This window comes from Chiloscyllium plagiosum, unplaced genomic scaffold, assembly GCF_037043375.1.
Source record: "Chiloscyllium plagiosum isolate Xiang-an unplaced genomic scaffold, Cpla_swu_hap1 HiC_scaffold_24, whole genome shotgun sequence".
Lineage (NCBI taxonomy): Eukaryota > Metazoa > Chordata > Chondrichthyes > Orectolobiformes > Hemiscylliidae > Chiloscyllium > Chiloscyllium plagiosum.
The window spans coordinates 64,132,981-64,147,573 of NW_028270162.1; the positions used below are offsets into that span (position 1 = coordinate 64,132,981).

Sequence of the window (14,593 nt, forward strand, 5' to 3'; positions counted from 1 at the left end):
AGTGGTATTCTGGGACCGAGGAGGACCTAGCTGCGCGGTGTTTGCTGGGACAGGGGAAGACCCTGAACGCGGTGGTTGCTGGGATAGTGGAGGACTGTTAACGAGCTGAGTCTGAAAGGCGCGCTGAGAGAGTTGGAACGATGTCGATCGGAGTCCCGATTAAAGTGCTCCACGAGGCTGAGGGCCATGTGGTGACATGTGAGACCAACACCGGCGAGGTTTACCGGGGAAAACTGATCGAGGCCGAGGATAACATGAACTGCCAGGTAAAGCCGGCTCGATGTGAGGATGGCGGCCCTTGGGGCTGGGCAGAGGCTGAGATGTCCCCCCCCCCCGCCCCCCCCCGCGGTCCCCGTCCCTGCCCCCCGCCCCCCCCCCCCCCCCCCCGCGGTCCCTGCCCCCCCCCCCCCCCGCGGTCCCTGCCCCCCCCCCCCCCCGCGGTCCCTGCCCCCCGCCCCCCCGTGGTCCCTGCCCCCCCCCCCCCCCCGCGGTCCCTGCCCCCCCCCCCCCCCGCGGTCCCTGCCCCCCCCCCCCCCCCCGCGGTCCCTGCCCCCCCCCCCCCCCGCGGTCCCTGCCCCCCGCCCCCCCGTGGTCCCTGCCCCCCCCCCCCCCGTGGTCCCTGCCCCCCCCCCCCCCCGCGGTCCCTGCCCCCCCCCCCCCCCGCGGTCCCTGCCCCCCCCCCCCCCGCGGTCCCTGCCCCCCGCCCCCCCGCGGTCCCTGCCCCCCGCCCCCCCGTGGTCCCTGCCCCCCGCGGTCCCTGCCCCCCGCCCCCCCGTGGTCCCTGCCCCCCGCCCCCCCGTGGTCCCTGCCCCCCGCCCCCCCGTGGTCCCTGCCCCCCGCGGTCCCTGCCCCCCGCCCCCCCCGTGGTCCCCGCCCCCCGCCCCCCCGTGGTCCCCGCCCCCCCGTGGTCCCCGCCCCCCCGTGGTCCCTGCCCCCCGCCCCCCCGTGGTCCCTGCCCCCCGCCCCCCCGTGGTCCCTGCCCCCCGCCCCCCCGTGGTCCCTGCCCCCCGCCCCCCCGTGGTCCCTGCCCCCCGCCCCCCCGTGGTCCCTGCCCCCCGCGGTCCCTGCCCCCCGCGGTCCCTGCCCCCCCCCGTGGTCCCCGCCCCCCCCGTGGTCCCCGCCCCCCCGTGGTCCCCGCCCCCCCGTCCCCCCGTGGTCCCCGCCCCCCCGTGGTCCCCGCCCCCCCGTCCCCCCGTGGTCCCCGCCCCCCCGTGGTCCCCGCCCCCCGCGGTCCCTCCTCACCATCAGGTCATCGTCTCCTTGCTAACTGTGGGATCTTGCTGTGTACTATCTTACATTGACTGCTCCATTGGCTTTCAGGCTCGGGTCTGCTTTGTGCTGGCGAAATGCTCTCTATAACCTTCAATCTTTCTGGTTTCTGAAAGATTTATTCTCGATCTTTCCTTTTTAACTTCCCTCCTTTTAATCCGCACACTTTCTGCCGCAAAGAACAGAGCGGATTACAGCACAGGTCCTTCGGCCCCCCGAGCCTGCGCCGATCCCGATCCTCTACCTAAACCTGTCACGTATTTCCTAAGGATCTGTCTCCCTTTGCCCCTTGCCCATTCATGTATCCGACTAGAAACATCTTAAATATTGTGCCCACCTCTACCACCTCCGCTGGCAACGCGTTCCGGGCACCCACCGCCCTCTGCGTAAAGAACTTTCCCCATATATCTCCCCGAAACCTTTCCCCTCTCACTTCAAACTGGTGACCCCTAGTAATTGAGTTCAACACTCGGAAAAAGCTTTTTGCTATCCACCCTGTCTATATCTCATGATTTTGTGGACCTCAATCGGGTCCCCCCTTTCTAATGAAAATAATTCTAATGAAAATAATTCTAATCTACTCAACCTCTTCATAGCTAGCACCCTCTATACCAAGCAACATCCTCTGCGCCCTCTCCAAATCATCCACATCCTTTTGGTAATGTGGTGACCAGAACTGTACGCAGTATTGCAAATGTGGCCAAACCAAAGTCTTATACACCTGTAACATGACCTGCCAACTCTTGTACTCAATACCCCGTCCGATGAAGGAAAGCATGCCATCTGTCTTCTTGACCACTTTATTGACTTGCATTACCACCTTCAGGGAACAATGGACCTGAACACCCAGATCTCTCTGTACATCAATTTTCCCCAGGACTTTTATCATTTTATCCTTCCTATCCTTTTTATACTCTGGCTTGTAATATTAGGGACATGAGTAGGCTATTCAGCCCACTAGGCCTACTCTGCCACCTCCTTGATGGCCGATCGTCTCCTCAATGCTGCTTCCCTGTATTATTTTCATGTTCCTTTGTCATTAGTCTTCAGCAATTGATCGACTTCTGTTTTGAACATGTTCACTGACTGCCAGTCTATACTGATCCCAAGAGGTAGGGAAATCACTTTATTCCCTACCTCTTCACATGTCTGTCTAAATGCTTCTTAAATGTTGCTATAAGATCTGTTTCTACCATCTCTCCTAGCAGTGCTTTCAGGGAACCTGCTATCAATTGTGTTTAAAGACAAAATTCCTTTGCACAACTCCTTTAAACTTTTCTACTCTCCCCTTATCCCATGTCCCCTGTTTTTCACATTTCTATCTTGGGAGAAAGTCTATCCATGCCGGTCATAATTTTATATCAGGTTATCCCTCCAACTCTGACCTTTGACAAAAACAATTCAAGTTTGTCCACTCTCCCCTTATAGTTAATACACTCCAATCCAGGCAACATCCTGCTAAAGTTTTTTTGCACTCTCTCTAAAGCCTCCACATCCTTCCTGTGGTGTGGTTTCCAGAACGGCACAAATGTTTCAAATATGGCCTAACTCAGGTTTTATACAGCTCTGACATTACTTGCCCATTTTTACACTCGGTGCTCTGACTGAAAAAGGCACCTTCTTTCCCACCTTATGCACTACAGGGAGTTATGGACTTGGACCCCAATATTCCTCTTTATTTCAATGCTCCTGAGGGTCTTTCTCATTGCATTTCACCTCAAAATAAATCACCTCACACTTAGTCATTGTAAAATCCATCTGCCATTTCCCTGTTTAACTTTCCAACTGAACTTTATCTTACCGTATCCTTGGGAATATTCCTCATAGTCCACAACTTCACCAATTTTTGGTGTCATCTGCAAACTTACTAACTAGACCACCTACATTTTCATCCACGTTGTTTATATTTACTGTATTACAATCAACAGAGGGCTCAGCACTGATTCTTGTCCCAGCAGTAGCACAACATCTTCAGTGGTTAAATCACCTTGAAATTACTGTTAAAGTGCTGGTTGCCTGGCTAATTGCTCGCAGCCCCTGCAGGCTAGCTTTCCATTGATGTACATGCCCTTATCTCTTTGGGCACCTGCATTTCCCAACCTTTCTCTATTTAAGAGATAGTCTGCCTCCTTTTCCACCAAGGCGAATAACTATTCATATTATATTCCATCTGCTGTGCTCTCACCTATTCACTTCTTGAAGCTTCCTTCCATCCTCGTCACAATTTGCATTCGCACCCAGTTTGGTGCCATCAGCAAACCTGGAAATATTACAACTGGTTCCCCACATTCACTTATAGATTGTTAACAAATATGGACCTAGCATTGAGCCTTGTGGTACTACACTGTAACACCAGCCAAACTGAATGAAGCAGAAATTGCTGTAAAAGCTCAAGTTCTGGCAGCATCTGTGGAGAGAAATCAGAGTGACTGTTTTGAGTCCAGTGATCCTTCCTCAGAACTGCAATTTTTGTTAATTTCTGTTTTGCTTCTGACTTCTAGCAGTTCGTTAGGTTTTTATCCTGAAAATGATCTGTTTATTTGTTTTCTGTCTAATAGCCAATAACCAAAGGGATCCAGACTAGTATATTTCCTCCCCAACCAATCCCGTGCACTTTAATATTACTTGCTAATGTCCTGTGCGGGACCCTATCATAAATCTTCTGTGAATCCAAGTTCATGTCATGCACTGGCTCTCCTTTTCAAATGCTACAAGTAATATTCTCAAGAAATCTCCAACCTTGTTATAAACCTTTGATAAATCCATGTTGACTGCATAATTTAATATCGTTCTTTTTCTAATATTAAGTTAGCGAATTTTCACAATAGGTTCTCATATTTCCCAACCACTGATGTCAAGTTGACAGGTCTGGGGCTATCCACTACCCCTCTTTCTCTCTCATTAATTACTAGAGTTATATTTACTACCTTCTAGCCATCAGGAACCTTTCCAGAATCTATAGAATTAGGAACCACTAATGCACTCACTATCTCCATAGCTGCTTTTTATGTAGTTATTGAGGTGAAGCATATCTGGTCCAGGAAATTTATCAACTTTTGATCCAGTTAAATTTTTTAAGTACCATCTTTTCACTAATTTCCCTTGGCTCTTCAACTTCCATTAACGATGCCTCTTGTTTTGGATTATGAGTGCCCATGCATCTGGGGGCTTCAGCGCAGGAGGAGACCATTGACCCATTGTTAACCTCTCAGTGCAGCTCAGCACTGGGGGCTCCTAAGTTCATGAAGATGCTCCTTGATATTCTCTTATGGACACAGTCTGGTGTCTCCTTTTTATCTAACTTGACAGAGGACAGCTATATGTGGTTATCTCTTAGCAGCGGCAGTACTGAGGGAGTGTTAGAGATTAAGGCTCCATCTGCCCTCTAATATGGATAGAACAGTTCTGATGGCACCGTTATGAAGAGGAGGAGAATTTGCTCTGACTTGGCTGATATTTATCTCTTCTCCAAGAACAGCAAGCCTTGATCAGATTATTATAATGTTGCTGTTTGTCAGAGTTTGCAATCTGAATGTTCGATGCTGATTTTCTGTATTACCGCATTTCAAAAATACAGATTGTTGTATGGAAGAACAGAATGAGAGTATTGGTGAAAAAGGACACACTTTGTCAACGCGTGCAGTGATCGGGAGGATTGTCATTTGGGCTGGCAGTGTTGGTGGGCTTGTACATACTGGAAGCTGCACATGTTAATATGTTTGCAGACTGAAGGAAATTGCATGTACATGTGCACACACACCACCTGTTTCACCCTTACATTATGGGTGACAACCATGTCCAGATTCATTTCTCAGGTAGTTAACTGGTGCGTTTTCCATGGGAACCCTTCTACTAGTCAGAGCCCTCTTGCCAACCAATCAGCATTCTTCTCTAATGGAGTATAAAGTTGGTTTTTCTCTTGATTTTATCCAGAGGATGTGACAGAACCTGATGGGGTCTTAACTGAGTTTTTAGAAGGAATCCTTCTCCCTGTTCTCTTTCAAAAGGATTTGGACCTTCTGCTGATGGAATTCTGAGCTTGTTGACCAGAATTGCCTGGAAGTTCCTTGCCTTTATTTTGTCATAGAGTCAAACTGTGGAACCAGACTCTTCAGTCCACGCTGACCATGTTCCAAACTAAACTAGTTCACCTGCCTGTGCTTGGCCCATATCTCCTCCAAACCTTTCCACCACAACACCTGACAGTTCATTCACACATGAATCGCTGTGTGTTTTTTAAAAAAGTTACCCCCATGTCCTTTTGTTTTATATCTTCTTCCCCTCCAGTTCAAAATATGTCCCCTAGTTTTAAACTCCCTAGAGAAAAGACCCTTTTAATGACCATATCTATGCCCGTCATGATTTTATAAACCTCCAGTGAAAAAGGTCCCAGCCTTTCCAGTCAAAGTTTATATCTCAAACCCTCCAATCCCAACAATATCCTGGTAAATATTTCTGAACCCTTCCAGTTTAATAATATTGTTCCTATAACAGGGTGACCAGCACAGCATACAGTTTTCCAGAAGAGGCCTCCCCAACAATCTGTACAATTTCAACATGACTTCCCAATTCCTATACTCAAAGGACTGAGCAATGAAGGCAAGCATGCAAAATGCCTTCTTAACCATCCTGTCTACGTGAGATCCAAATTTCAAAGAATTATTACCTGAACCCTTGGGTCTCTATCGTGCAACACTACCAGAGCCCTGCCATTAATTGTATATGTTCTGCCCTTGTTTATTTTACCAAAATGCAATTCCTCACATTTATCCAAATTTATCCATCTGCCACTCTTCTACCTGTTCACCCAATTGATCAAGATCTCTTAGTAATCTTAGATAACCTTCTTCACTGTCCAGTATACCACCAATTTTGATGTCATCTGCAAACTTGCCATACTGACCATGCGTTCTATATTCTTATCCAAATCATTTATATAAATACTTACCCCCATCAGACACTCCTGGAGTTAGGACAGCACTGGGTTAAGCCCAGAGCAAAGCTTACTATACCCTTTTAAAACACAAAAATCAAAGTTTCCAAGATGTTTGAACCAAAATGAAACTCCAGTGACACTGGAGAAAGAAAAAACAACAAATAAACAAAGAAATGGCTTTTCTCAACTCTGCGCACCCCCTCCCCCCACTCTTGGGGAAGAGACAACAAGGGGTCAAAATATAGAATAAATATTTCTTGTGCCCCTCCTTTTCCAGGAGCACAAATCCAAAATAAATGCAACTAAAAAGACAAAATGGAAACTTGTACTATGGAAAACAAAAGAATTTACAAAATCATGAAAGACCTTGACCCTACTGATGAGCACCATGTGACCCCCGAGTATGGGGGGCAGGCAGTCAGGAACAACGAGCCCTCTCTGGACCATGTTCCAAACTTTGATAATAAAGTTGCTGCTGCCTGGACCTGTTAATGGCCATCTTGGCAATGCCCAAGAGAAAAGCCATGTCCCTGCCCCACCTATAGATCAAGACCATGGGGTTCAAGTGCAAACAATATCTCAACACCTGCCCCTTCAAAAAAACTAAAAAAGGACTGCAGATGAACGCACTCAACATATAATGGAAGACATCTCCTCCATTTCAGAGAACATGCACGTGGTCTCGCACCTGGTAAATTTGCTTAGTTGCTGTTGGCACATGAGAACAACCCTTCACCATCACTGTCTCCAGCTGTTAAGTCAATTTTGTATTCAATTAGCAAACTCTCCCTGAGTCTCATGTGATCTAGCTTTAATAATTAGTCTACCATGTGAAACCTTGTCAAAGGCTTTACTGAAGTCCATCAATGTTTTTGGTTATTTCATTAAAAAAAAACTCAGTTGAGTTTTTGAGACATGATTTTCCTGCACTAAACCCATGCTGACTATCTCTAATTGTTCCTACCTTTCCAAATGCATGTAAAATCTATCTTTCAGAATCACCTCCAACAACTTACCCACTACCGATGTCAGACTCACAGGTCTATAGTTTCCAGGCTTCTCCTTGCAGCCTTTCTTAAAATGGCATAACATTAGCCATTCTCTAGTCCTCTGATCCTTCACCCAAGTTTATAGATAATACAAATGTTTCTGCTAGGAACCCTGCAATTTCCTGCAGTGTTTTGGATACACTTGATCAGGTCCTGGAAATTTAGCCATTTGTTTTTCTAAGACATCCAGCAGTTCCTCACCTGTAATATGATCTGTTTTCAAAACACCAATATTTATTTCCTTCAGTTGTCTCACCCCACCCACCCTTTCTTTCTCAACTGTAAAAACTGACACAAAATATTCATTTAATATCTCTCCCATTTCCTGAGGTTCAATACAAAGATTACCTCCTTGATCTTTAAGGGGTCCTACTTTCTCTCTCTCGTTGCATTCTTGTTCTTATGTATTTGTAGAATCTTTTTGAATTATCTTTAACCTTATGTGCCAAGGCTATCTGATAGCCCCTCTTTGCCTTCCTGGTTTCCTCCTCTAGAATGCTCCTACACTGTTTATACTGTTGAAGAGGCTTAGTTGACCATACTTCTATATTTATGATTTTTATTTTAATATTCTTGACGAGAACTTCTATCTTTGTTCATCCATTGTTCCCTACTCTCACCAGCCTTGCTTTTCATTCTTAACAGAAACATAATGCTTCTGACCTCTTGTTATCAAACTTCTGAAGACCCCTCACTTGTCAGTTTTCTCTTTATTATCGAAGTATTTCCTTCTCTATATGATTTATTCTTGGTTTTAATCATTCCGAGCAGGACTGGCTCTTCAGGGTCTGCTGTACCATTCAGTGGAGTCATGGCTGATCTGGTTCTGGTCTTGACCACACTTGTCTGCCCTTTGAGTCCCTTTGTGTGTCAAAAGTCTGTCTCATTCAGTCTGCAGTATATTCCACTGCTGTCTGAGGCAGAGAATTCCAAATGTGAACAAAACTCTGAAATAGAAACATTGGACAAGGATCCACAATGTTTGAAACTTTAACTTTCACTTGTGATTTTACAAAACTTAGAACAAGAGATGGAATGAGAGGAGCTTGGTGTTCCAATTTTTCCCTTTATTCCACTTCTGCTCTTCCCAATCTCCACCTCTCCAGTTTCAATGGTTTAAAGTTTCTGTGACTATTCATCATACTGCCCGAGACGGCCCCTCCTCTATTGATTATAACCATCCTGATGTGTGCTGATCCAGAGCTCTGGTCTCTGCTCGTCAGGTGGTGTGTTGTTTCCCTGGTGCAAGGATCAAGGATGTCTCGGAGAGGGTGCAGAATGTTCTCACAGGGGAGAGGGGCCAGCAAGAGGTCCTTGTCCACATTGGAACCAGCGATTATGGGATGGGAAAAGGTTGAGATTCTGAAGGGAGATTACAGAGAGTTAGGCAGAAATTTAAAAAGGAGTTCCTCAAGGGTAGTAATATCTGGATTACTCCCAGTGTTACAAGCTAGTGAGGGCAGGAATAGGAGGATAGAGCAGATGAATGCATGGCTGAGGAGCTGGTGTATGGGATCACTGGAGTCTCTTTTGGGATAGAGGTGTCCTGTACAAGAAGGACGGATTGCACCTAAATTGGAAGGGGACTAATATGCTGGGAGAGAAATTTGCTAGAACTGCTTGGGAGGATTTAAACGAGTAAGGTGGGGTGGTGGAACCCAGGGAGATAGTGAGGAAAGAGGTCAATCTGAGACTTGTACAGTTGAGAACAGAGGCGAGTCAAACAGTCAGGCCAGGAAGGGACAAGGTAGGACTAATAAATTAAACTGCATTTATTTCAATGCAAGGGACCTAACAGGGAAGGCAGATGAACTCAGGGCATGGTTAGGAACATGGGACTGGGATATCATAGCAATTATGGAAACATGGCTCAGGGATGGGCAGGACTGGCAGCTTAATGTTCCAGGATACAAATGCTACAGGAAGGATAGAAAGGGAGGCAAGAGAGGAGGGGGAGTGGCATTTTTAATAAGGGATAGCATTACAGCTGTGCTGAGGGAGGATATTCCCAGAAATACATCCAGGGATGTTATTTGGGTGGAACTGAGAAATAAAAAAGAGATGATCACCTTATTGGGATTGTATTATTGAGAAACAAACTTGTAAGGAGATCTCCACTATCTGTAAGAATAGCAGGGTAGTTGTGGCAGGGGATTTTAACTTTCCAAACATCGACTGGGACTGCCATAGTGTTAAAGGTTTAGATGGAGAGGAATTTCTTAAGTGCATCCAAGACAATTTTCTGATTCAGTATGTGGATGTACCTACTAGAGAAGGTGCAAAACTTGACCAACTCTTGGGAAATAAGGCAGGGCAGGTGACTGAGGTGTCAGTGGGGGAGCACTTTGGGGCCAGTGACCATAATTCTATTTGTTTTAAAATAGTGATGGCAAAAGATAGACCAGATCTAAAAGTTGAAGTTCTAAATTGGAGAAAAGCCAATTTTGACGGTATTAGGCAAGAACTTTCAAAAGCTGATTGGAGGCAGATGTTCACAGGTAAAAGGACGGCTGGAAAATGGGAAGCCTTCAGAAATGAGATAACAAGAATCCAGAGAAAGTATATTCCTGTCATGGTGAAAGGAAAGGCTGGTAGGTATAGGGAATGCTGGATGACTAAAGAAATTGAGGGTTTGTTTAAGAAAAAGAAGGAAGCATATATCAGGTATAGACAGGATAGATCGAGTGAATCCTTAGAGTATAAGGGAAGTTGGATTATACTTGAGGGAAATAAGGAGGGCAAAAAGGGGACAAAGCTTTGGCAAATAGAATTAAGGAGAATCCAAAGGGTTTTTAGAAATACATTATGGACAGAAAGGTAAGTAGGGAGAGAATAGGGCCCCTCAAAGATCAGCAAGGCGGCCTTTGTGTGGAGCCACAGAAAATGGGAGAGATACTAAGTGAATATTTTGCATCAGTATTTACTGTGTAAAAGGCTATGGAAGGTATAGACTGTAGGGAAATAGATGGTGACATCTTGCAAAATGTCCAGATTACAGAGGAGGAAGTGCTGGATGTCTTGAAACGGGTAAAGGTGGATAAATCCCCAGGACCTGATCAGGTATACCCAAGAACTCTGTGGGAAGCTAGAGAAGTGATTGCTGGGTCTCTTGCTGAGATATTTGTATCATCGATAGTCACAGGTGAGGTGCCGGAAGATTGGAGGTTGGCAACCATGGTGCCACTGTTTAAGAAGGGTGGTAAAGACAAGCCAGGGAACTATAGACCTGTGAGCCTGATGTTGGTGGTGTTCAAGTTGTTGGAAGGAATCCTGAGGGACAGGATGGACATGTATTTGGAAAGGCAAGGACTGATCAGGGATAGTCAACATGGTTTTTGCGTGGGAATTCATGTCTCACAAACTTGATTGAGTTTTTTGAAGAAGTAACAAAGAAGATTGAGAGCAGAGCAGTAGATGTGATCTATATGGACTTCAGTAAGGCGTTTGACAAGGTTCCCCATGGGAGACTGATTAGCAAGGTTAGATCATATACAATACAGGGCGAACTAGTCATTTGGATATAGAACTGGCTCAAAGGTAGAAGACAGAGGGTGGTGGTGGAGGATTGTTTTTCAGACTGGAGGTCTGTGACCAGTGGAGTGCCACAAGGATCGGTGCTGGGTCCTCTACTTTTTGTCATTTACATAAATGATTTGGATGCGAGCATAAGAGGTACAGTTAGTAAGTTTGCAGATGACACCAAAATTGGAGTTGTAGCGGACAACGAAGAGGGTTACCTCAGATTACAACAGGATCTGGACCAGATGGGCCAATGGGCTGAAAAGTGGCAGATGGAGTTTAATTCAGATAAATACGAGGTGCTGCATTTTGGGAAAGCAAGTCTTAGCAGGACTTATACACTTAATGGTCAGGTCCTAGGGAGTGTTGCTGAACAAAGAGACCTTGGAGTGCAGGTTCATAGCTCCTTGAAAGTGGAGTCGCAGGTAGATAGGATAGTGAAGGTGTTTGGTATGTTTTCCTTTATTGGTCAGAGTATTGAGTACAGGTGTTGCGAGGTCATGTTGCGGCTGTACAGGACATTGGTTAGGCCATTGTTGGAATATTGTGTGCAATTCTGGTCTCCTTCCTATCGGAACTTGAAAGGGTTCAGAAAAGATTTATAAGGATGTTGCCAGGGTTGGAGGATCTGAGCTATAGGGAGAGGCTGAACAGGCTGGGGCAGTTTTCCCTGGAGTGTCAGAGGCTGAGGGGTGACCTAGAGGTTTACAAAACTGAGGGGCATGGATAGGATAAATAGACAAAGTCTTTTCCCTGGGGTTGGGGAGTCCAGAACTAGAGGGCATAGGTTTAGGGTGAAAGGGGAAAGGTATAAAAGAGACCTAAGGGGCAACATTTTCACACACAGTGTGGTATGTGTATGGAATGAGCTGCCAGAGGATGTGGTGGAGGCTGGTACAATTGCAACATTTAACAGGTATTTGGATGGGTATATGAATAGGACGGATTTGGAGGGATATGGACTGGGTGCTGGCAGGTGGGACTAGATTGGGTTGGGATATCTGGTCGACATGGACAGGTTGAACCGAAGGGTCTGTTTCCATGCTGTACATCTCTATGACTGTCTGCAGCAGGATTTGAACTGCTTGGTTCAGAGGTAGGGGTCCCAGCATGAGGCCAAAAGCTTGCACTGTGTCCCTTGCTGCAGGTTTCTGCTCCAGTTCCATTCTTTCAGACTTAGTTATTATTCTGTTCAATTTTGGACAGATGGTTTTGTAGTCTCTGCATGTTTTAGGGCTGTGATTTTCTAGTAGCTTCAGCTGATGTCCTAGTGATCTGTTAAAATAAGTTGGACACTGCTGTGCTGGCTTTATTTTCCACTTGGGTTTTGTTGTCAAATATTAAATGTTAACATAGTTGTGCCCTCTTGGTTTCAGAGCTGACTGACCTTGTTCCCATTTGCTGTACAGATGTCCAATATTACTGTCACCTACCGGGATGGGCGCGTGGCTCAGCTAGAACAGGTCTACATCCGTGGCAGCAAGATTCGCTTCCTAATATTACCTGATATGCTGAAGAATGCACCCATGTTAAAGAGCATGAAGAACAAAAACCAGGGAACTGGGGCTGGCCGAGGGAAAGCTGCCATCCTCAAAGCTCAAGGTTCGTGTGTCTGTATCCTAAATCATAATTCTTCAGCAGCTGGTGCCATTAAGTTGTTCATTCCCTCTCACCCACTCCATTACAAGGCCTGCCGAGGTCACTGCGGTAAACCTCTGGATACCTGGAATACTGAGCAATCACTGAGGGGATTAAACTCTCCTCTCTACTGCTAATGAAAGCATTTGGTGCATTGGTCAGGGTGCCTAGTTATGAAATTGACAAAGAGTGCATTTCTACTTGATGGGGTGTAGGGGTTCATGTGGATTTGGCAGTGCAATCTAAATTTATGAATTGATTGCTGACCTGATTTACAGCAATTAGAGTGAGATTCACTCTGTATCTAACCTCCTGCTCACATCGCCCTGGGTATGTTTGATTGGAGCAATGTCATGGGGCTTTGCTTTCAGTTTAAAATAGTGCAGAGAATGTTACTTTCATTTTAAAAGTGAAGTTTACTCTGTACCTAAATCTGTGCTGTTCCACATTTGGGAGGATTTAATAAGACAGTGTAGAAGAAGCTTGAGACAGCTTTACATTGTCTAACCCTGCCCTGTACCTATCCTGGAAGTTATTAATGGGGACAGTTTATTTTCAATTTCAAAGAGTAGAGGCAGCTTTACTCCATCTAACCCCATGCTGTACCTGCCCCGATAGTGCTGGATGGGGTCAGTGCAAAGGAAGCTTTACTTTCAGCTTAAAATGATAAAGAAAGCACAGCTTTCAGTTTTGTTATAGTGGAGACAGTTTGACTTTCAGTTTAAAAGAATAGAGGGAGCTTAAACAGCAAGAGGATGGAAGTGAAAATACTATTTTTAAAAAGTATTTATATTTTTTTTCAGTGGCTGCTCGAGGCCGAGGCCGTGGGATGGGTCGTGGAAACATTTTTCAGAAGAGGAGGTGAGGCCATCTCTGCCTTTCGCATCACCCAGGAGGAATTCCAGGATTTTTTTTTGTGTATTTTTATTTTATAATTCCGTAGAATGATAAAGTCAGGTTTGTTGAGATATGTTGCCAATAAAAATGTTCTTTTCCATAGCCGATGTCTGTGTTTTGTCTTTGTAGATGGATGTAATTAATTATTGTGATAAGCTGCTCCTCTGACAGTGAACATGCTGAAATCTGTCTTGATTTCTCCTACCGCATCCTGACTTACCTCCTCTATTTTCTGTCACGGACTGTTTCATCTTTGAATCTTACAAAATAAGCTGTGATTATCAGACCTATTATGTTCAAAAGAACCGTCTAAATAGTTTCACTCCTTTGTCCTGTAAGTCAACCTCTTTTTTTTTAATAAACCTTTCTCCAGTGTCTGTCAGACTGTGGTTCACTGCCAACAAAACCTAATTTCAGCATTGCTAAAAAGACATGAAGTTGAAGCAGTTTCCTGCCTCTTTCCTCCATGAAACAGTCTGGCCCGTGTACCTGCAAACTCGAGGCTGCTCTATGTGACGACTTGGAGCCTCTAGCATGCATGAATAAATTGCATTGTGAGCCCAAATAGTACACTTAAAGTGGTTTCCAGTATAGTTCTGAGTGCAGTCAGGATTGCTCAGTAAGTGGTGTCCAAAGGCTGAATCATATTTAAGGTTGAACACTGTTATGTGCTTTTGCAACTGCTGGCTAGGCACAATTAGCACAGTAGCCACTGCAGAAACTGCAAGTGACAAGTTTGATATCACTTAAGATGTGTAGCTTATGTAGCTGGCATCACATTGGCACTGAAACCCATAGCACACATGTGATCAGCTGACAGTAGGATGAAGAGAAGATTGTATTGTCCACAGTGAGAGGTAAACACTCCCTACAAATGCAGACAGTCTTATTCAAGGACTGCCTGACATTTGCATCCCACTGGGACCTAACCAGATAGACGATGATGCAAGGGGGTGGGTCTTCTGATTGAAGACCCATTTTATTCGGGGCTCTAAACAGCTGCAAAATTTTGACTCTGTTAACAGGTATATTGTGTACAACAATCACAAGTTGGAGAGCTTTCTTATCTCTTCCCTAAGGGAGGAGATGCACTAGTGTGTTATGCAGCTGACAAGGGTGTCTTGATTATTCAGCAAGTGCTCGCCCAAGTCTCCTGACGCTGATTTAAGATGGGGATCCAAAGATGGTCCACTCACTGACTACATATGTTCAGAATTAAGACCCTGTCCTCTGCAGGAAGATGGATTGTGTTCCGACATTGAGAGTTTTGAACTAAACAAAAGAC

General features: G+C 45.6%; 1 protein-coding gene across 1 annotated transcript; it reads left to right on the top strand.

Annotated features, from left to right (window-relative positions):
* The first annotated feature begins 39 nt into the window (after positions 1–39).
* Positions 40–13,410, top strand: snrpd3 (small nuclear ribonucleoprotein D3 polypeptide). The gene is made up of 3 exons (XM_088000268.1): positions 40–266; positions 12,183–12,375; positions 13,215–13,410. Exons 1-3 carry the CDS (start codon positions 141–143, stop codon positions 13,274–13,276), a joined length of 381 nt encoding a protein of 126 aa, XP_087856394.1. The 5' UTR covers positions 40–140; the 3' UTR covers positions 13,277–13,410.
* The last annotated feature ends 1,183 nt before the right edge of the window (positions 13,411–14,593 follow it).